The following is a 22772-nucleotide window of genomic DNA, read 5'->3' as shown; positions in this document are numbered from 1 at the left end:
GCGGCCGCTGCGCCTCCCGCTCCTTACCTGGCTCGTCCCTGGCGCGGAGCCCGGGCGGTGCTGGCCAAAGTTTGGGGTGGCAGCGGCGGGGCGCAGGGGACACGGACGCGAAGGCTCGACGGGAGCCCGACGCGAAAGCCTCGGCCGATCGGCGAGTCGGGAGGCTGCTCGGCCGGTGCCGGGTCCCCGCGTCCGCAGCGGCTTTGACTAAAATAGGCATCACGGCAGCTGCGGCCGGGGCTGGGGCCGCACAGCGCACGCGCCCAGCGTCCCGGCGCCCCCCGGCGGGCGGAGTCCCGGGCCTCGGCCAGGACTCCCCGCCCCGCTGCTCCAAGTCCGCCGCCGCGTCTGCACAAGCGTGGTCCCGTTTGAAGCACCCGCTTCTTTCTTTCCTGGGTTTCCTCTCTACTTCTCGGTTCTGTCCTAGTTTGGGCACGAGTGGGAGACGGGCAACAACTTGGGGCCAGCGGCGTTGGCTGCTCAGCCTTATGGGGATAACTCGAGCAGTCGGGTCCCAGGAGGGAGAGAAATCAGAAGGAGAAATGAAAACTAGAATCATTTCCCCACAAAGTCGAACGACCCACTCGCATAACTCCTTTCTGGGACAGTCGCCCGCATCTCAGCACAAGCCGGAAGGACCGGGAGAGAGCGCAACTCGGCGTCTGAGCCTGGCGGCGGAGGCTGGCGGTTTGGTCCACACCGACGCGAGACTGCGCTCTCGGGGACCCGGCGAGGGGCCAGAGCAAGCCCGCCCTGCTGCTGCGGGGGCCATGCGGGAGAGACCTTCGACACGAGCCGCGGTTTTGTTTCCATGGAAGAAGGTACTTATCCGAAATTTGCATTCCCGTGGCCGTCCCTGGCCCTCCACTCTAGGCGAAGCCCCACCCGGAGGTTGCCACGTGAATTTGGCAGATTTGGGACCCTGACTTGAAAAACGAGATATGAAAGTACGCCCCAGTCAGTCTTTACTGTTTATAGAGCACAACTCTTTTGGGTGAGAAATGTAGGGCAATTTAATGAAGAGTTGGTATGGGGAAGGAGTTGGAGGACAAAAGAGGAAGGTTAGGTGGGCATTCACCGTTTCCACCGAAGTGTCCCATTGACGGATAAAATTTGTGCCAGTTATTAGAGTGTGAGGTCGTTCATGCGTGTCAAACATGAGCCAAAGACCACAGGTACTTTATAAAGTGAGGACTTTATAAAGTGTGCACACTCGCCAGGCCTCTCCTGTTGCAGAAGCAGTGCAGCATCTTCTTCAGGAATATGGGCCATAGTGCTGCACAGACCAGGTTTGAATCCTGCCTCTGCCACCAGCCAGCTGTGTGACCTTGGGGAAGTTACTTAGCTTTTCTGTGCCTCAGTTTCCTCTTTTGTACCTTGGGGGTGATGATGGTGATGATGATTGCACCTGTTTCTCATAGGATTGTTTTGCGGACTAAATGGTTTAATATACCTAGAAGGCTTAGAGTGGTACCAAGTAAGTTCTATGTGTGTATGAATATATATTCTACTTGTAGAGCTCCTTCTCTAACATGTTTGAAATTTGCTATATCTATCCAAGATTTATTTTCAAGGCCACTTTTTCAGAGTCTGTTTCTTTTTAGATGCTCTGCCAGACATTTTGCTAGCTGCCACTACATACATTTTAAGGCGTAGGTTTAATAGTAAATGTGCACAAAGATTTTGCATGGATATTTTTTGGAGAATGGCTTGTAGTAATGAACACTGGAAATAATTTGTAATCATAGGGGACTAAGTAAATTATAGGACATCCAAATAATCTTGTTCTAAGCAGCCATTAAAAATAATTTATAGAAAGGTATTAGAGACATAATAATGTCTGCTAATTATACAGAACAGAGGTCAGCAAACTCTGGCCCAGAGGCCCAGCCTACTACTGATTTTTGCACAGCTCATGAGCTAAAGCGGTTTTTACATTTTTTAAATGGTTGAAATCATCAAAAGAAGATTATGTTTCATGACGTGAAAATTATGTGAAATTCAAATTCAGTCTCCATGAAGGCAGCATTGCGGAGTTGTGATAGAAACTATATGATCCTGCAGAGGCTAAAATATTTACTATCTGGTTCTTTACTGAAAAAATTTACTGCCCTTTGATATAGAGTGTACTTTGTGCCAGGCACTGTTATAAGTGGTTAAATATATTAAGCCATTGAATCCTCATGATAGAAGTAGTTACTATTATTATCTCCATTTTGTAGATGGGAAACTGAGGTAACAGCAAGGTCGAGTAGCCTGCTCAGGGTCACACAGCTAGCGAGAATCTGAGCCAGGATGTGAACCAGACAGTCTAGCTCTACAGCTTACGCTCCCGTCCACTACCTGTACAGTTTCTGCCACCTTCTGTCACTGCCTACACTGCCTCCGGTTAAAAGATGTTAAGTAGAAAAAGGCAGGTTACAAGAATGTGGAGAACATTACAAACCATCGGTGATGTTAAGCAGTATAATGCTTACATTCCTTACTTCAGAGTGCTGAAGTTGTAAGTGATTTTTCTTTCTTTTTTTTTTTTTGCGTGGTATGCGGGCCTCTCACTGTTGTGGCCGCTCCGGACGCGCAGGCTCAGTGGCCATGGCTCACAGGCCCAGCCGCTCCGCGGCATGTGGGATCTTCCCGGACCGGGGCTCGAACCCGTGTCCCCTGCATCGGCAGGCGGACTCTCAACCACGGCACCACCAGGGAAGCCCGATTTTTCTTTTTTTCCTCTTTCTTCCCCTCCCTCTCTCTCTCCCTCCTTTCTTCTCTCCCATTTCTCCTCTCTCCCTCTTCATCTTCCAACTTCTACGCCTCCTCCTGCATCTTTTTCTGTGAAATTTTCTATGATGATTATATGTTACTTTTATAAAAATTTAAACACATGTTTACTAAAATAATAGAGCCCAGGTTCTGGCTTTTGCAGATTGGGATACCAGACTCCAGTTACGGAGTCAGCTGTTACTGGACATACTCCTTACCTAACAGGATCAGATATGCCTGTAAGGCGTTTAGATCATATCAAGATTGCATACTTTTATGAAAAGAATACTAGATTCGATATCATAAGACTTGAGTGCTGGCCTTGGATAGTCTGTTTGCTCGGAGTTTGTGTTCCACAGAAAGAGGAGACTGAACTAAATCCGTGCCCCCTCACTATAACCCGTCTAAGGATTAAAAGCATAATTTTATGTTTGAATTTCTTATCATTGATATATGAATATCAGCTCTATAAAATTCAAAATAAGAATTCTAGACACAGAAACTTGGGTTTGGGAGTGCCCTAGGCTCCCTGGTCTCCTCCTGCTGGGCACGGAAAGATCAGATTGAAAGACTCAGCACTATTTGAAAATGAATGTGATGCAAGGAGGTAACTTGCATAGAAGTGTAGAATGAAAAGGGTATGAGGCATAAATAACAGAACACAGGGCAGCCTGTCCCCTCTGCAAAAACTCTAGCTAGTACAGCTTAGATTGACATAAACAATTATTTCTACCTTTATTTCGCTATGGGCGTCGTAGTCTGCTTTTATCATTTGGACAAAACCTTGATAAGATTTCAAAGTTCATATAGAACAAGCTTGTGAAAATAAAACATGACCTGAGGGAGTCACTGTTTTTAAAAGTATGTCGCATTACTGGGGCTTCCCTGGTGGCGCAGTAGTTGAGAGTCCGCCTGCCAATGCAGGGGACACGGGTTTGTGCCCTGGTCCGGGAAGATCCCACATGCCACAGAGCGGCTGGGCACGTGAGCCATGGCCGCTGAGCCATGTCCGGAGCCTGTGCTCCGCAACGGGAGAGGCCACAACAGTGAGAGGCCCGCGTACCGCCAAAAAAAATAATAATAATAAGTATGTCGCATTACCTTCCTTATCTCTGTCTGCCCATGGTTTACATCAGTGTAGACTTTCTTTCAAATGTTACTCCGAACTGCACAGAGGCCATAGGTGCTTCTGGTATGGTCTCATGGCAGGCAGTTGTGATCAACTCTTATACAATGATTTGATTAGATTCTTTCTGTACCTAAGCTTATCTCGTTAAATGTTACATTAACTTTTTCATTGACCAGTTTGACAACGAGCCTCATTGACTGTTTTTAAATTTCTTTTCCTTTTTTAAAAGAATTAATAGGCTTGGTTTTGGTTTTGTTAGAGCAGTTTTACGTTCACAGATGACTGAGCAGATAGTAGAGAAAGCTCCTATAGAGCCTCTTTCTCCCCTGCTTACAGTTTCCCCAATTATCAACGTCTTGCATTAGTGTGATACAATTGAAGAACCCATATTGTTACGTTATTATTAACAAGGGTCTACATGAGGGTTCATCTTTGTGTTGTACAGTCCTATGGGTTTTGCCAAATATATTTGTCATGTGTCCACTTGTGACATAATAAATATAATTCTTGGTCTCTTCTTCCGTTCCTGACCCAGAGTTCCTAAAACCCTTGTAGCAATTTCTTGAGTGACTGGGGTGCGAGGAGCATCTTTTGTTCTAATATTTAGTCTTTGATCCCCAATTCCTGACACAGGGCTCTTAAAATCTTCATAATTTCCTGAGTGATGGGGGCGATAACGGAGTCTTACACCGAGCTTCCTAAATCCCTTAGAAATTCCTGGGTGATAGGAGTGTGTTTTGTTCTAAGAAGATAACCCTGTGTGGGCTCCTGGATAGCTTCAGGATGGGGTCTGGTCACCAGAAAGACCAAGCCACGACTAGAAGCTTGGAGCTTTCATCCCCAACCCTCCATTCTCTGGGGAGGGGAAAGAGGCTGGAGTTTGAGTTAATAATCAACCATGCCGATGAGATGAGGCCTCTCAAAAAATCCGTAAGCTAAGGGGTTTGGAAAGCCTCCAGGTTGGCGAATATATCCACGTGCTCGGAGGGTGGCACATCCCAACTCCACAGGGACGGAAGCTTCTGCACCTAGGAAGCTTCTGGACCTTGCCCTAGGTACCTCTTCATCTGGCTGTTCATATGTATCCTTTATTATAACCTTTATAATACACTGGTAAACGTGTTTCCCTGAGTTCTGTAAGTTGTTATAGCAGGTTATCAAAGCGGAGGACAGAGTTGTGGGAACCCTGATTTATAGGCAAGGTGGACTGAAGGGTGAACTTGGGAGCCCATTACTTATGATTGGCATTAGAAGTGGGGGGGGCGGTCTTCTGTCACTGAGACCTTAACCTGCGAGGTCTACACTAACTCTGGGTAGTTAGTATCAGAATTGAGTTGTGGGACACCCATTTGGTGTCTGGGGAGTTGGAGAATTGGTTGGTGTGGGAAAACCCCACACACATTTGGTGTATGAAGAGTAGAGGAAACAGTTTTGTTTTTGTTTTAAGTAATGGCATGTACCCACCATTACAGTATCATAGCTAATAGTTTCACTGCCCCCAAATCCCCTGTGCTCTGATTCATCCCTCTCCTCCCTCACTTCCCTAACCTCTGGTAACCACTGAATTTTTTTTCTTACTGTCTCCATAGTTTTGCCTTTTCCAGAATGTCATATAGTTAGCATCATATAGAATACTGACCTTTCAGACTGGCTTCTTTCACTAAGCGATTTGCATTTAAGGTTTCTCTGTGTCTTTTTGTGTCTTGATAGCTCATTTTTTAATCACTGAATAGTGTTCCATAGTATGAATGTATTGTACCACAGTGTGTTTATCCATTCACCATTTCCCGAACATCTTGGTTTCTTCTAGTTTTGACAATTATTAATAAAGCTGCTATAAACCTTTGTGGGCAGGTTTTTGTGTGGACATGTTTTCAACTCATTTGGGTAAATAAATACCCGGGAGTGCAATTGCTAGATTGTATGGTAAAGCTGTGTTATCTTTGTAAGAGACTGCCGAACTGTCTTCCGAAGTGGCTGGACCATTTTCCGTTCCCACCAGCAATGAGTGAGAATCCCTGCTCCTCTGCATTCTTGCTAGCATTTGGTATAATCAGGTTTTTTTTTTTTTTATCTTAACCTTTCTAATAGCTGTATTATTTGTTTTTTAGACTGACTTGGTTAATTTGTTCAAAAGAACGGGTTATGCATTGAACAGGTGTTTTATATCTTGGCTAAATTAAAAACAGGAAATAAAGCAAAGGGGTATAATCTTTCATATTATTGTTGTTGCATCCCAAAGGCCCACAGTCTAAAAAATGGTTAAAACAATGTCTAAATATTTCTAATACTAAATTCAGGGAGGAGCTCCCTAAAAAGTTGGATTATATTTGATTCACTGAACAATGAGCTTTTACCCAAAAGGTTCATCCCTTAAAAGAAACAAAACCTAACTAACAAAACCTAACAAAAAAAGTGACCCAGTACTTTAAGAAGACAGTGAATTATAAAGGTAGTCGAAAGAGTCGGGGATTTGGAATCATCAGCTGGATTTGAACCGTGGTTTTACCTTTAATAAACTGGGTGAATTCAAATCATTGATTAAACTTTTCAGAGCCTCGAGTGCTTGTCTGTAAAACTGTGAAAATAATTCTTAGTTGAACGGATTATTTTGACCTTTAGAAACTATGTTTTAAAAAATGTCTGGCATCGGGCTTCCCTGGTGGCGCAGTAGTTGAGAGTCCGCCTGCCGATGCAGGGGACACGGGTTCGTGCCCCAGTCCGGGAAGATCCCACATGCCGCGGAGCGGCTGGGCCCGTGAGCCATGGCCGCTGAGCCTGCGCGTCCGGAGCCTATGCTCCACAACGGGAAAGGCCACAACAGTGAGAGGCCCGTGTACTGCAAAAAAAAAAAAAAAAAAATGTCTGGCATCCGGCTTTCGGTAGCTTAATTGTACATCTTTTTACCCTCCTTATAGTGCTCTGCACATGGTACACAATCAGTAAAAATTATTAGAATTCCCATCATCAAAATTCCCTAATCTGATGAAATAGTTGAAGTATTCTATGAACACATGAAGTAAAGATGTAGTTTCATCTTCTATGTATTTGCCTGTTTTAAATAGCTAGAACATAGCATACATAAGACAGAGATTTCAAACAAAATTTGTAGATTGCAAGACTTTGGCTCATGCTGAAATATCCAGTGGTTTGGGATTTCCCTGGAGTAGCCAGAAATGAGATATTGGCTTCAAAAACAAATTCATAAAATATGTAATAGTATAGATTCTAGAAACTGGGCACTTGACAGAACTAAGTTACAGTAATTCACTGTCTGGGAATTGACAGAAATGTGCACACAGTCACTATAGTCAGAAACTAGAACCCTGATACTCCCTCTGTTTATTCTTCCTTACGTAACTTTGCTTCTAAAACAGAAGAGTTGCATTTGTGAATTATTTGTTTTAAATATTAAAGTAACAAAGGCCATATATGAAGCATTTAATAGGATTTCCTAATCTTTCAGAAAGTAATTTCCAAAAGAAGGAATTTATTATAAGTAACTAAGTATAACAGAATCATGATTTTTTTAAAAAAGTGTGAAAAGAGGATCAGAGAAGTAGCTCCAATTCACAATCATTTCCCAAAGAAGTGTCAAGGCTGGGCCCCGGTTGGATTCTTAAAACAAAAATGGATCCCAGGCCCAGGCAGATCCCCCAGGAAGAGCAGGTTCAAAAGTTTGGCACCAACCACTGTAAAGACTTCTCTTGTGTTTTGTTCTTTCCCTTTTGGGAATTTCTAGAAATTCACAGACCCTTGAAGCCTGTCTTATGAATCCCACGTTAAGCACCTCTACTTCTAGAGAAGAGAAATGCTACAAGCCTGAGGATGACGCTTTTAAAGGTACTGGGTTTTTTTAGTGTATAAGTAACTCCTTTATATGAATAATTAATTTAGTGATTAGAAAGGAGAAGTTGTTAATGATAGAAAAATAACTTTTGGCAATTCTTAATAACATGTGGTCTGAATGTATAGACAAGATTTTTATTGAAAGTGAAGCCAGGGGAATGACTTTTAATCTGTATCTGATGAAAGCAAAACTTTCCATCATAGAGTTTCTACTGGGAAGTATCATTCTGTTATGTAATTAATCCTCAAAAAAGGCTGGTTTTGGAGGCCAACAATAGCCAGCCCAGTAATTGACATTGGCTAGAAACAAAAACCCGAAGCAATGCATTATAAAGATGGAAAAATAAAATAAAGTTGGGAATAATGGTGCTGCCATCTGGCATTAATTGATGTGCAAAAGCACTCAGAGTTCCCAGGAGAAAAGAATTATTTACATGCAAATTTTCATTATTACGACTACTTAAATTATTGTAATAAATTCATGAAAATAAGACACCTTGCTAGCTTAATGCATATATAAAACCTAATAAAATATTTATGGGCTCCATACCAGCAGCTTTATCATTTGGCATAAAAAGTGATAAACAAGATGACATATTTCTTTAGTCCAAGATCAAACATATTTGGTAAAATTTAGGACCACATAAAATGATGACAATGATGTTTGGTTTGGAAACTGCAGAGACCCTCACACACTTTCATAGGAGAAAAAAAGGTCATGATTTGAAAAGATATAGATTTTACAGTCATTGAGTCGCTTTAGCATTTGGGAGGAATAGAACTACCTTGGTTAGCGCATTTTCCCACAGAACACCATTTTGGTTTATATGCCATATACAAAACTATTCGTATGCAGTTTTACTGTGTACTACAACTTAGGGATTTCTTAATATTTTTTACATCAACTACACGTTAAATTATCCAAAGAAAAGTGTAATGAATATAAACTCAGAAAATGGCATCTAAAAGCAACAGAGCATTCCAGCGTGAGTCAGGAAATCTTGCAGATGATGTCATATGACTATTTAATGAATAAATAAAATTTCTAATACCTAGAAAATTGATGTTGAGTAGGAAAAAATCTAGTAGAAAATATTACTATTAATGGCCATTATAAGATGCCATATGATGAAATCATTAAAATGCCTTGGCATTTATTACTTACATAATTAATGGGTTAACATGTTGGCATGTGATTCCCACGTGTTTTAAAGGGATATTACAGAAGTGGATTCCCCAAAGCAGTTTGTCTCTATCTCTATTACAGCTTTATTACTTGCTACCTTTCAAATAGTTATGTAAAAGCCTTACTTCTCCTTCTAGGTTGTAAGTTTATGGTGGGTAGGAAGTGTGTCTGATTTAACTTTCGTGTCTCCATGGTACCTAACACGTGATGCACATATATTTGGGACTCAGTAAATATTAGTTGATGGAATACTTGCATTTGCTTTTAAGTATTGTCCTCTGATAGAAGAAATATTAAATATTTTAAAAATGGTGTTTTACAACTTAAATTATTATGAATGGTGGATATAAAAGAAGAAATATATACCACCAACATATTAATAGAAATTGGGTTAGCATAGTGAAATTACTGTCTTCTTTTTTCTGTTCCAACTTGTTTATGATATGGTCATATTATCTTTCTAATAGAAGGAATAAATAATAACAAAATGATAATATTCTACTAGACTAAAAGTCACTTTATTAGAATTATGGTGACCTCTCCACTATAATAGTGACCTTCCTCTCCCCTCCCCACCCTCATACTCCCCACCACCACCTTCCTCTCCCCCCACTTACCATCTAGGTGATTTATGATGGAACAGGAACAAGGTGGAAAAGATAGGTTTGGAAGGAGAGAGAAGAGGTGATGTTAACCCTGAGATGCTCATTCATTCATTTAGAAATACTGAGTGGTCTGAATGGTGGCAAATGCCTGGGGTCAGGAAGCAGCAGTGGGGGAAGAGTGCAGAGACCTCAATGCCACAGGCAACTGCAGGACACGGGGGGCCACTGTCCCAGATGCCCAGAGACCAAGTGGCCAAACAACATTCAGTCACTCCAAGGAGGACTCACAGGACAGAGAGAGGCTGAAACACCTCTCCTGCTCTGCCGTGAGGCCTTGTAAATTTGTCCTGCACCTCCCAGAGCAAGGAGAGAAACACAGAAAGACTAATGGGTTCATTTTACATGACTGTTTAAAACGGGAAGAAATTACTTTTAAGTGGTAGGATCAAGTGTATTATTCTGCCATCCCTGGGAAGAGGGGGTGAGAGCAACTGACAGGTTAAAGGAAAGGTGTGTTTCGCATGTGTCTGATCAGTGTCTCCTCAATTTGCACCTGCTATACATTTTATTCATTTCTTTTTCAAAAAAAATAACGAGCACTAGCTATATACAAATCACTAGACCAGGAGTGATTTTTTCACAGAAAAATATAATTATAATAAAAGTATGGAGACTGGCATTAGGTGAGGTCACTGGAGCTCCCAAACTATAAAGTTTTGAGAAAGGTGAAATACAAGGACCAGTTATATTGGTTAATTTATCACTTTATTTTATTTTTTAAGGGTTTTTGTTTGTTTGTTTTAATTTAGTTTGGCTGCGCCGGGTCTTAGTTGCGGCATGCAGGACCTCGTATTTTGTGGGATCTTTTTAGTTGCGGCATGCAGATTTCTTAGGTGTGGCGTGCGAGCATGTGAACTCTTAGTTGTGACATGCATGCGGGATCCAGTTCCCCAACGAGGGATCTAACCCGGGCCCCCTGCATTGGGAATGCGGAGTCCTACCCACTGGACCACCAGGGAAGTCCCTAATTTATCATTTTAAATGGAATTACTTAGAGGGAACACAGTAATCTGTTGCATGTTACCAGCACAAAATTCTCTAAGCTAAGTCAGCTTGCAGGTTTTCAACCCAAAGAATGATCTTGGAACCTGAAAACTAATCACTGTGCATTCTGAACAAGTGCTGTTTAACTCGCTTCAACAATATCGGGAAGAAAAACGGCTTTGAAAGTCATTTAAAATAATAACAGCTCTGTATCATGCAGAAAATAAAATGACGTAAAGAAAAAATGACATTATTACATGTCTTACATTTTATTTACATGTCTTACATTTTATTTCATGATAAAACTGCCAATGGCATTGCATCACTGAAGTCAAATTGGGAGGGGGATTCAGTGTTGAAACTCAGATATGGATTCAAGAACAGGTGCAATTACTTTCCTTCTACTCAACAAATATTTACAAAGCAGCTGTCATATGCCAGGCACTGGTTCCCAAATGGTAAGCAAGATGTAGACTAGTAGGGGAGTTTAAAAACAGAATTCTTTTTCTCAGAAAAATAGACATTGTGCTTGTGCATTGGCTAAACTTTTATCTCAGATGAACCAAGTTATATCCCACTTCAGATATATTCCCTGTTCTTCAGAAACCGCCAGTTACCTCACATCAAAAAATACCTTCTCTATCTTGGAAACCTTACCAGTTACTATGTGAAAAAGCTTCAGTTTACAAAGTTTCATTGTACATAACATTTTATCCCATCTTAGAAAAGAGAGAGGGAGAGACCTTCAAGATGGCGGAGGAGTAAGACATGGAGATCACCTTCCTCCCCACAAATACACCAGAAATACATCTACACGTGGAAGAGCTCCTACAAAACACCTACTGAATGCTGGCAGAGGACCTCAGACCTCCCAAAAGACAAGAAACTCCCCACGTACCTGGGTAGGGCAAAAGAGAAAAGAAAAAACAGAGACAAAAGAATAGGGATGGGACCTGTACCAGTAGGAGGGAGATGTGAAGGAGGAAAAGTTTCCACACACTAGGAAGCCCCTTCACTAGCGGAGACGGGGGGAGGCAGGGGGGAAGCTTCAGAGCCACTGAGAATAGCGCAGCAACAGCAGTGTAGAGGGCAAAGCGGAGAGATTCCTCCACAGAGGATCAGTGCCGACCAGCACTCACCAGGCCAAGAGGCTTGTCTGCTCACCCGCCAGGACAGGTGGGGGCTGGGAGCTGAGGCTCAGGCTTCGGAGGGCGGATCCCAGGGAGAGGACTGGGGGTGACTGCGTGAACACAGCCTGAAGGAGGCTAGTGCGCCACAGCTAGCCAGAGGGAGCCCAGAAAAAGTCTGGACCTGCCTAAGAGTCAAGAGACCATTGTTTCGGGGTGCGCGAGGAGAGGGGATTCAGAGCACCGCCTTAATGAGCTCCAGAGATGGGTGCGAGCCGCGGCTATCAGCGCAGAGCCCAGAGACGGGCATGAGACGCTAAGGCTGCTGCTGCAGCCAGCAAGAAACCTGTGTGCAAGCACAGGTCACTATCCACACCTGCCCTCCCGGGAGCCTGTGCAGCCCGCCACTGCCAGGGTCCTGTGATCCAGGGACAACTTACCCGGGAGAAAACACGCCTTAGGCTGTTGCAATCTCACACTGGTCTCTGCTGCCGCAGGCTTGCCCTGCATTCCGTACCCTTCCCTCCCCCCAGCCTGAGTGAGCCAGAGCCCTCTAATCAACTGCTCCTTTAACCCCGTCCTGTCTGAGCGAAGAACAGACGCCCTCAGGTGACCTAGACGCAGAGGCGGGGCCAAGTCCAAAGCCGAACCCCAGGAGCTGTGCGAACAAAGAGGAGAAAGGAAAATCTCTCCCAGCAGCCTCAGGAGCAGCGGAGTAAATCTCCATAATCAACCTGATGTACTCTGCATCTGTGGAATACATGAATAGACAATGAATCATCCCAAAATCAAGGCAGTGGACTTTGGGAGCAACTGTAGACTTGGGGTCTGCTTTCTGCATCTAATTTGTTTCTGGTTTTATGTTTATCTTAGATTACTATTTAGAGTTTATTATCATTGGTAGATTTATTTACTGATTTGGTTGCTCTCTTCCTTTTTTTTTTGTATACAGATATATATATATTTCCTTTTTCTCTTTTTGTGAGTGTGTATGTGTATGATTCTTTATGTGATTTAGTCTGTATAGCTTTGCTTTTACCATTTGTCCTAGGGTTCTGTCTCTCCTTTATTTGTTTGTTTGTTTGTTTTTTGTATAGTTTTTAGTGCTTGCTATCATTGGTGGATTTGTTTCTTGGTTTGGTTGCTCTCTTCTTTCTTTCTTTTTTACTTTTTTATTTTTAATAATTTTTTTATTTTAATAACTTTCCTTCCTTCCTTCCTTCCTCTGTTCCTTCCTCCCTTTTCTTCTGAGGCATGTGGCTGACAGGGTCTTGGTGTTCTCGCCGGGTGTCAGGCCTGTGCCTCTGAGGTGGGAGAGCCGAGTTCAAGACATTCGTCCACCAGAGACCTCCTGGCTCCACGTAATATCAAAAGGCGAAAGCTCTCCCAGAGATCTCCATCTCAATGCTAAGACCCAGCTCCACTTAACAACCAGCAAGCTACAGTGCTGGACACACTATGCCAAACAACTAGCAAGACAGGAACAAAACCCCACTCATTAGCGGAGAGACTGCCTAAAATCATAATAAGGTCACAGACACCCCAAAACACACCATCGGATGCTGTCCCACCCACCAGAAAGACAAATCGTACCAAGTATCTTTTCCAGCCACAACACTATGAGACTAGATATCAATTACAGGAAAAAAACTGTAAAAAATACAAACACATGGAGGTTAAACAATACACTACTAAATAACCAAGAGATCACTGAAGAAATCAAAGAGGAAATCAAAAAATACCTAGAAACAAATGACAATGAAAATACGACGACCCAAAACCTATGGGAGGCAGCAAGAGCAGTTCTAAGAGGGAAGTTTATAGCAATACAATCCTACCTCAAGAAACAAGAAGAATCTCAAATAAACAACCTAAACTTACAGCTAAAGCAATTAGAGAAAAAGAACAAAAAACTCCCAAAGTTAGCAGAAGGAAAGAAATCATAAAGACCAGATCAGAAATAAATGAAAAAGAAATGAAGGAAACAACAGCAAAGATCAATAAAACTAAAAGCTGGTTCTTTGAGAAGATAAACAAAATTGATAAATCATTAGCCAGACTCATCAAGAAAAAAAGGGAGAAGACTCAAATCAATAGAATTAGAAATGAAAGAGAAGTAACAACTGACACTGGAGAAATACAAGGGATCATGAGAGATTACTACAAGCAACTCTATGCCAATAAAATGGACAACCTAGAAGAAATGGCCAAATTCTTAGAAAAGCACAACCTTCCAAAACTGAACCAGGAATAAATAGAAAATATAAACAGACCAATCACAAGCACTGAAATTGAGACTGTGATTAAAAATCTTTCAACAAACAGAAGCCCAGGACCAGATGGCTTCACAGGCAAATTCTGTCAAACATTTAGAGAAGAGATAACACCTATCCTTCTCAAACTCTTCCAAAATACAGCAGAGGGAGGAACACTCCCAAACTCATTCTGCAAGGCCACCATCACCTTGATACCAAAACCAGACAAAGATGTCACAAAGAAAAAAAACTGCAGGCCAATATCTCTGATGAACATAGATGCAAAAATCCTTAAGAAAATACTAGCAAACAGAATCCAACAGCACATTAAAAGGATCATACACCATGATCAAGTGGGGTTTATCCCAGCAATGTAAGGATTTTTCAATATATGCAAATCAATCAATGTGATACACCATATAAACAAATTGAAGGAGAAACCATATGATCATCTCAATAGATGCAGAAAAAGCTTTTGACAAAATTCAACACCAATTTATGATAAAAACCCTGCAGAAAGTAGGCACAGAGGGAACTTACCTCAACATAATAAAGGCCATATATGACAAACCCACAGCCAACATCATTCTCCATGGTGAAAAACTGAAACCATTTTCTCTAAGATCAGGAGCAACACAAGGTTGTCCAGTCTTACCACTATTATTCAACATAGTTTAAGAAGTTTTAGCCACAGCAGTCAGAGAAGAAAAAGAAATAAAAGGAATCCAAATCAGAAAAGAAGAAGTAAAGCTGTCACTTTTTGCAGATGACATGATACTATACATAGAGAGTCCTAAAGATGCTAGCAGAAACGAATTTGGTAAAGTAGCAGGATACAAAATTAATGCACAGAAATCTCTTGCACTCCTATACACTAATGATGAAAAATCTGAAAGTGAAATTAAGGAAACACTCCCATTTACCACTGCAACAAAAAGAATAAAATACCTAGGAATAAACCTACCTAAGGAGACAAAAGACCTGTATGCAGAAAACTATAAGACACTGATGAAAGAAATTAAAGATGATACAAATAGATGGAGAGATATACCATGTTCTTGGATTGGAAGAATCAACATTTTGAAAATGACTATACTACCCAAAGCAATCTATAGATTCAATGCCATCCCTATCAAACCACCAATGGCATTTTTCACAGAACTAGAAGAAAAAATTTCACAATTTGTATGGAAACACAAAAGACCCCGAAGAGCCAAAGCAATTTTGAGAAAGAAAAATGGAGCTAGAGGAATCAGGCTCCTGGACTTCAGACTATACTACAAAGCTACAGTAATCAAGACAGTATGGTACTGGCACAAAAACAGAAATATAGATCAATGGAACAGGATAGAAAGCCCAGAGATAAACCCACGCACATATGGTCACCTTATTTTTGATAAAGGAGGCAAGAATATACAATGGAGAAAAGACAGTCTCTTCAATAGTTGGTGCTGGGAAAACTGAACAGCTACATGTAAAAGAATGAAATTAGAACACTCCCTAACAACATACACAAAAATAAACTCAAAATGGTTTAAAGACCTAAATGTAAGGCAGACACTATAAAACTCTTATAAGAAAACATAGACAGAACACTCTATGACATAAATCACAGCATGATCCTTTTTGACCCACCTCCTAGAGAAATGGAAATAACAACAAAAATAAACAAATGGGACCTAATGAAACTTAAAACTTTTGCACAGCAAAGGAAAACATAAACAAAATGAAATGACAACCCTCAGAATGGGAGAAAATATTTGCAAATGAAGCAACTGACAAAGGATTAATCTCCAAAACTTACAAGCAGCTCATGCAGTTGAATATCAAAAAAACAACCCAATCCAAAATGGGCAGAAAAGCTAAATAGATATTTCTCCAAAGAAGATATACAGATTGCCAACAAACACATGAAAGGATGCTCAACATCACTTATCATTAGAGAAATGCAAATCAAAACTACAATGATGTATCACTTCACACCAGTCAGAATGGCCATCATCAAAAAATCTACAAACAATAAATGCTGGAGAGGGTGTGGAGAAAAGGGAACCCTCTTGCACTGTTGGTGGGAATGTAAATTGATACACTGTGTTCTCCATAGTGTTCTCCACTATGGAGAACAGTATGGAGGTTCCTTAAAAAACTAAAAATGGGACTACCATATGACCCAGCAATCCCACTACTGGATATATACCCTGAGAAAACCATAATTCAAAAAGAGTCTTGTACCACAATGTTCATTGCAGCTCTATTTACAATAGCCAGGACATGGAAGCAACCTAAGTGTCCATCGACAGATGAATGGATAAAGAAGATGTGGTACCTATATACAATGGAATATTACTCAGCCATAAAAAGAAATGAAATTGAGTTATTTGTAGTGAGGTTGATGGACCTAGAGTCTGTCATACAGAGTGAAGTAAGTTAGGAAGAGAAAAACAAATACCGTATGCTAACACATATATATGGAGTCTAAAATAAAAAAAAAAAATGTTCTGAAGAACCTCAGGCCAGGACAGGAATAAAGACACAGACGTATAGAATGGACTTGAAGATACGGGGAGGGGTAAGGGTAAGCTGGGACAAAGTGAGAGAGTGGCGTGGACATATATACACAACCAAACGTAAAATAGATAGCTAGTGGGAAGCAGCTGCATAGCACAGGGAGATCAGCTCAGTGCTTTGTGACCACCTAGAGGGGTGGGATAGGGAGGGTGGGAGGGAGACGTAAGATGGAGGCGATATGGGGATATATGTATACATATAGCTGATTCACTTTGTTGTAAAGCAATTATACTCCAATAAAGACGTTAAAAAAAAAAAAGAAAAGAGAGAAATAGCACTACAAGGAGCACTGAATTAGTTCACCTAGAATGTAAGTGGGGGAGGTGGCCTGAGATAAGATTTCTGGAGATATGAAAATATCTCAAATGAAATTGGACAGATCCAGAATTTAAAGAATTTATTTAAACTGCATCAAAGAAGCTTGGCCATGCTTTCTTATTATATAAACTTATAGCCATTTTAATAGACTTACATTTAATTGCACGTTTCACTTGTAAAGCACATTTGAGCTCAAGGTAGTTGCTGATGATTTGGAAGAAGAAATGTTCGTGTTTGGAAGATGTTCCCCCACTGACAAACCCAGCAAATGTACAACTAGCATTTTGACTTTGAGTTTTCTTTCAGTTCAGACTGGGGGCATTTTACTTCTCTTAGAGTCACTTGGTAGCACCATGGTCAATATAGCATGAAAAACACAAGGACACTGATTTGGAGGAACTGGCTTGAGTTGAGTGTCACCATTCACTGTGATCCAACCTCTCTAATCTTTTTGAGCCTACTTTTAAAATTCTTTTCCATTATGGTTTATTACAGGATATTGAATATAGCTACCTGTGCTATACAGTAGGATCTTGTTGTTTATTTATTTATATATAATAGTTTGTATCTGCTAATCTCAAACTCCTAATTTATCTCTCCCTTACCCCCCTTCCCCTCTGGTAACCATAAGTTGTTTTCTATGTCTGTGAGTCTGTTTCTGTTTCATAAATAAGTTCATTGGTATCATATTTTAGATTACACATATAAGTGATACCAATGTGGTATTTTTCTTTCTGACTTACTTCACTTAGTATGATAATCTCTAGGTCCGTCTATGTTGCTGCAAATGGCATTATGTCATTCCTTATATGGCTGAGTAATATTCCATTGTATAAATGTATATACCACATTTTCTTTATCCATTCTTCTGTTGATGGACATTTAGGTTGCTTCCATGTCTTGACTATTGTGAATAGTGCTCTGCTATGAACATTGGGATGCATGTATCTTTTCAAATTAGTTTTCTCCAGATATATACCCAGGAGTGGGATTACTGGATCATATGGCAACTCTTTAGTTTTTTAAGGAACCTCCCTACTGTTCTTAGTAGTGGCTGTACCAATTTACATTCCCACCAACAGTGTAGGAGGGTTCCCTTCTCTCCACACCCTCTCCAGCATTTATTATTTGTAGACTTTTTGATGATGGCCATTCTGATCAGTGTGAGGTGATACCTCATTGTGGTTTTGATTTGCATTTATCTAATAATTAGCAATGTTGAGTATCTTTTCATGTATCTTTTATTGGCCATCTGTATATCTTCTTCAGAGAAATGTCTGTTTTTTTGATTGTGTTGTTTGTTTTTTTGTTACTGAGTTGTATGAGCTGTTTGTATATTTTGGAAATTCCGCCCTTGTCGGTCACATCATTTGAAAATACTTTTCCCCATTCTGTAGGTTGTCTTTTTGTTTTGTTTATGATTTCCTTTGCTCTGCAAAAGCTTATAAGTTTGATTACAACCTCTCTAATCTTTATCCATAAAATGAAATTCTTCCAAGGAACAAAAAGATGAAATCACGTGTAGACACATGCTTTGTAAACTATAAAGTATTAAATATACGTAAGATATTGTTTTGTAATTATATAACTTGGGAGATAAGTTTAGATTGAGTAAGAGTGGTAATCTCAAGTTAGATGACTCATAAAACATCTGGTGTTAAATCAAGTGAAGCTAAAAATCCTACTGTAAAATTACATAGAAACAAATATTTTTGGAATCCTATAAATAAAATTTAATTACATTTATTGAGATCAGCAAAGCTTGAATTGAAAGGGAGTAAAGGGAAGAATTATAGTTCAAGACACAAATGATCTGTTCTAAGGGGGAAAAAATGTTCCCTGTCAATCTTGAATAGCTAGCAGGTTTTAAAACTAGTCAAATTTAGCATAATAATAAAACTTCATTATGTTGAAACTGTGCTAATATTGTATGCAAATGTACAATCCAGCATGAAAATGACGGAAATACTCATAGTGAGATGACTAAGAGCTAAAGGAACTAATTTTCATTCTTGCCACATCTTTTCATTACTGTAAGATTTTTGATCTTGAAATAATACATAGTTTTATCAAATTAAACCTGTATTATAATAGATGCATATGATACTGATATTCGTTATTGATTATGTATGTGTGAACTTTTAGTAGAATGAAGAAAAATAATGGAATTAGGCCCATTGATTTCTCAAATTTGTATAAAAACTTTTAGTCTTTTACTAAAAAATAATATTAATTTGGGAATACCATTTCTGAAGATTAATTTCCTCTATAACCGTATGCAACATAATGGAACGTGGAACCTAGTTTGAAAGTGCAGTCCAATGCCACATATATATTTACGCCCTTGGTCAAACCAGGGGACTCAAGTACATAATGTTGTATAATATATTGCTCTTATAGTAGTACATACTCTCTGCCTAGTACTGTCTGTTTTTCTTATGGCTCTTGCCAGCTTAGTTGAGGGATTTCGCTTTGTAACTGCTCTGTCAAATCAATTGTGTCCTGGTTCTGTGCAGTGTAACAGTATGACATCCAGAGCTTATTCAGATGAGCAGAGAGCAAATGAACTTGCTTCTGCTCCTCTGTTGAAGGGAAGAGAAATTTCTTCGACCTGTAAATGCTGAGAGCGTCGTACTATCCTTTACAGTAGAGGAATCTCAGCACCGTGAGTTCCTAAGGGTGCAGAGTCCAGGGCGAATCACACTGGTCCCTTTTTATATTTGCACAAAGGTCAGATCAGGTTCAAAGGACTAGCTCCCCTCCACGTCCTGCCCCGAGGGGATAGGAAGCTTCCAAACATCCAGGTGAAATAAAGGTGTGTAAGAGGAGCCTGCAGCTTCTGGGAACTGGCCTTGGTGACTGGGGTGGGAGTGTTTATGGGTTCATTTTAAGACAAAGCCCCTCCCTTTCCTCCTCAGGCTACTTCTCAGCTCTTCACAAAGCAATCACCCCAATTCCTTCAAGTCATAGGGATCATTCTTGGCCAGCACCAGCTGCGTGGGCCTGCGACTTATACAGTCACAGAGAGCCCCAGGCTTACAAGAGCCCCACGCTTGGCGTAAATGCTCTACTGTCTCGGTCTTGAAATTCTTCATACTCTGTGGACAAGGCGCTCCATTTATTTTTGCATATACAGATTTTGTATATGAAGCCGCAAAGCATTTTTAACACAAGGAAACAACTGGTTCCTCATCTTATTGCTGTCTTACCAGCGATAGATGAATCAAAGGAATTTAGGGCTGGAAACAATTAGGGTAAGATTAAATTGAGCCCAATTTTTAATAGAGATTAAATTTAAATGCACTGTGATATTGCACTTCGGGGGTACTCTTTCAGGATTATCAGTGCTTTCTTCTTTCCATCTGGGTTGATTAGAGTATTTTGAGATAGTAAAATGTGGTTTGGTAGACATTTCAAAGCAAACATACAGAGTAGAGACATAGAGGTCACTATAGGGTTTTTTATTTTTATTTTGCTAAGTGAGAAAAGCTGGGTGCAGCCAAGGTGTTGGATAGTAACCGAGCTGTTAATACCGAGGGACGGTGCCAGGCCTACACGAAAGTGCGAAGATGGAGAGGTTTCACAGCATCTCTTAGCTTCTCTTTATTCTGTTACGTTTGTACTCCTTCCTCCTCATCCTAAAAATGGTTCGATTTCTGGAAAACTTGTATTTATATTCTTCTCCTCCCTCTGCCACATGATTTGAGCCGAAAGTCTATATCCCATTTCTCTCTGGCTTTGTTCTCAGTTGACTTTCATGGTTAGAAAGCTATCTGATAATTAAACCCTGTTGTGTTGTTAGCCGGTAGTAACTTAAGGTATGACTGCTACTTGGGGTACTCTGTGTTCTGATATCTCATACCACACAAAGTCTTACAGATGCAAAGAAATGAATTTCTCCCAGAGTCACTGTGAAGCCACTGAAGCCATTAGGCCCCCATATTACCTCTTTGCCCTCTCTCCCGTGTGCTCATTCGGCTCTAATCCTGCCAGCCTCCCAGCCGCTCCTGCTTTTGCCTGAAGCCCGTGGGTGCTTTCTGAAGGCCTCCAGTGGCACCAGGCAGACAGCCGCCATTGTGTCTGCTCGTAAGTGCTGCCCATGAGGGCCATGTGTGGCTGCGAGACAGAAGAACCTCCTGACTATTCGTTTAGTTCATGCTGAGTTTGAATAGCTCAGTAGCTCATCCAGACTAATGATTCAGACCTTGTCACACTGTCCCTCTTACGGCAGATGCTAACATACAAAGTAATGGACTTTACATAACCCCACCCCTTCTTCCCCATCCTCCTTGCTGACTCTGCTTCCTAGGCCACTGAGAAAATAGAAGTAATTATGAGAGAACTTTCACAAGCTCCCGTCACATCTCTCATTTGCCAGCAACTACACTCCCATATACTCTGCCTTCTCTCCTTAATTAATGATTGTCTATTGACCTTGACTCATCTGCTCAAGGTCATCACTCCAGCAATTCACTCTTCCCTTCTGGATCATTCCCATCAGTATACAAATATGCTGGTATTTCTCTTATCTTAAAAAAAAAAAACCCAGCAAAAACATCCTCTCTCTTGATCCCACTTCCTGCTCAGGCTACCAACCATATCTGTTTCCCTTCACATCAAAACTTGATAAACACACTTACACTTGCTCTTCCAGCATCTTGCCTCACATTTCCCCTCAACCTCCTTCAGTCGAGTTTTTGTCCCCAGTCACTCCACTAAAACCTCTCCTGTCAAGTTCACCAGTGACCTCCATGCTGCTCAACCCAATGGTTTATTCTCAGACTTCCCATCACCTGACTCTCGGCTACCTTTGAAGCAGCTCATCACTCGCTTCTTGAAACGCTTTCTTCCCTTGGCTTCCAGGACTGCACACTCGTGGTTTTTTTCCTACCTCACTAGCTGCTCTTTCTTGCACCCTCTGCTGACTCTTTCCCACCTCCCTGTCCTCTTAACAAGGGACTGTCCCAAGGAAAGGTCCTCGGGCCATTTTTTCTTTTGAATCTACATTCACTCCCTTGGCCATTTCAACTAGTCTCATCGCCTTAAATATCACCTATAGGTGAAATACCCCCAAATCTTTATCTCCAGCCCAGACCTTTCTCTTGAACTCTAGACTCCTCCAACTATTTCCTCTACTTCAGAGTTGAATAAGCATCTCACACTGAACCCTGATCTCCCCTTCCAGGTCCACGCCTGTCCCCATCTCCCCCAGTCTATTCTCAGCAGACTAGCCAACGTGATTCTATTAAAACGTAGGGCAGATCACATCACTCTTCTATTTAAAACTCTCCAATGGCTTCTGGTCATTCTCAGAATAAAAGTCAAAGTTCTTGTCATGCTTACTAGGCCCCCATATTACCTCTTTGCCCTCTCTCCCGTGTGCTCATTCGGCTCTAATCATGCCAGCCTCCCAGCCGCCCCTGCTTTTGCCTAAAGACCTCATTTGCTCTCCTTTGGCCCAGATGGCTCTTTCCCCAAATAGCTGCATGGATCGTTCCTTTGCTTCTTTCAGGCCTTTGCTCAAACATTACCTTTCTCTCTCGGGCCTTCCTTGACCACTATTAAAATTGCAATGCCCTTTCCTAGCCACCTTCCCTGATTTAGCTTTCGCCATGGTACTCTCTCTTTCTACCTCTAGGTGTTTCTGATTTATTTTATTATCTGTCTCCCTCACCTCCAGAATGTGAGCTCTATGAGGGATAGGATTTCTGTTACCTGAAATATTCCCAGTGCCCAGATCAGCACCTGGAGCCACAGTAGGTGCTCAGTATACACTTGTTAAATGTAGGATACTATTATCTTTCTACTAAAGAACATGGCCTGCACGTGAGCTTCAGAAAACCAGTGTTTTCCAGATAGGGATCAGATCTGTCTCTTTACAAAGCTGAAGGAATGGCTGGAAGGCAGACACCCATGCTTGCGGCGGCGTGCTTG

The 22772-nt window shown here is 41.2% G+C and overlaps 1 protein-coding gene and 1 long non-coding RNA gene across 5 annotated transcripts in view; one reads left to right on the top strand and one right to left on the bottom strand.

Moving 5' to 3' along the window:
• The window catches only part of BVES (blood vessel epicardial substance), a 42361-nt gene extending 42129 nt beyond the window's left edge, over positions 1 to 232 (bottom strand). Inside the window, exon 1 of one of the 3 annotated variants that reach the window (XM_067702460.1) lies at positions 28 to 232. In XM_067702460.1, the coding sequence (XP_067558561.1) occupies positions 28 to 220 (193 nt within the window). In that variant the 5' untranslated portion in view covers positions 221 to 232. The remainder of the gene's footprint in view (positions 1 to 27) is intronic. The other 2 variants (XM_067702461.1, XM_067702463.1) reach the window with 2 other exon arrangements.
• Positions 233 to 296: 64 nt separating this feature from the next.
• LOC137204696 (uncharacterized) overlaps positions 297 to 22772 on the top strand; it is a 154502-nt gene continuing 132026 nt past the window's right edge. The window contains exons 1-3 of one of the 2 annotated variants that reach the window (XR_010933791.1): positions 297 to 821; positions 7629 to 7729; positions 11295 to 16648. This is a non-coding gene — a long non-coding RNA (uncharacterized lncRNA). Of the gene's footprint in view, positions 822 to 7628; positions 7730 to 11294; positions 16649 to 22772 lie in introns of those variants that run through there. The other variant, XR_010933792.1, reaches the window with a different exon arrangement.

This window comes from Pseudorca crassidens, chromosome 13 (genome assembly GCF_039906515.1).
Source record: "Pseudorca crassidens isolate mPseCra1 chromosome 13, mPseCra1.hap1, whole genome shotgun sequence".
In the NCBI taxonomy this organism is placed as follows: Eukaryota; Metazoa; Chordata; class Mammalia; order Artiodactyla; family Delphinidae; genus Pseudorca; species Pseudorca crassidens.
Note: the sequence above shows the minus strand (reverse complement) of the source record. Positions and strands in the feature narration are given on the sequence as shown.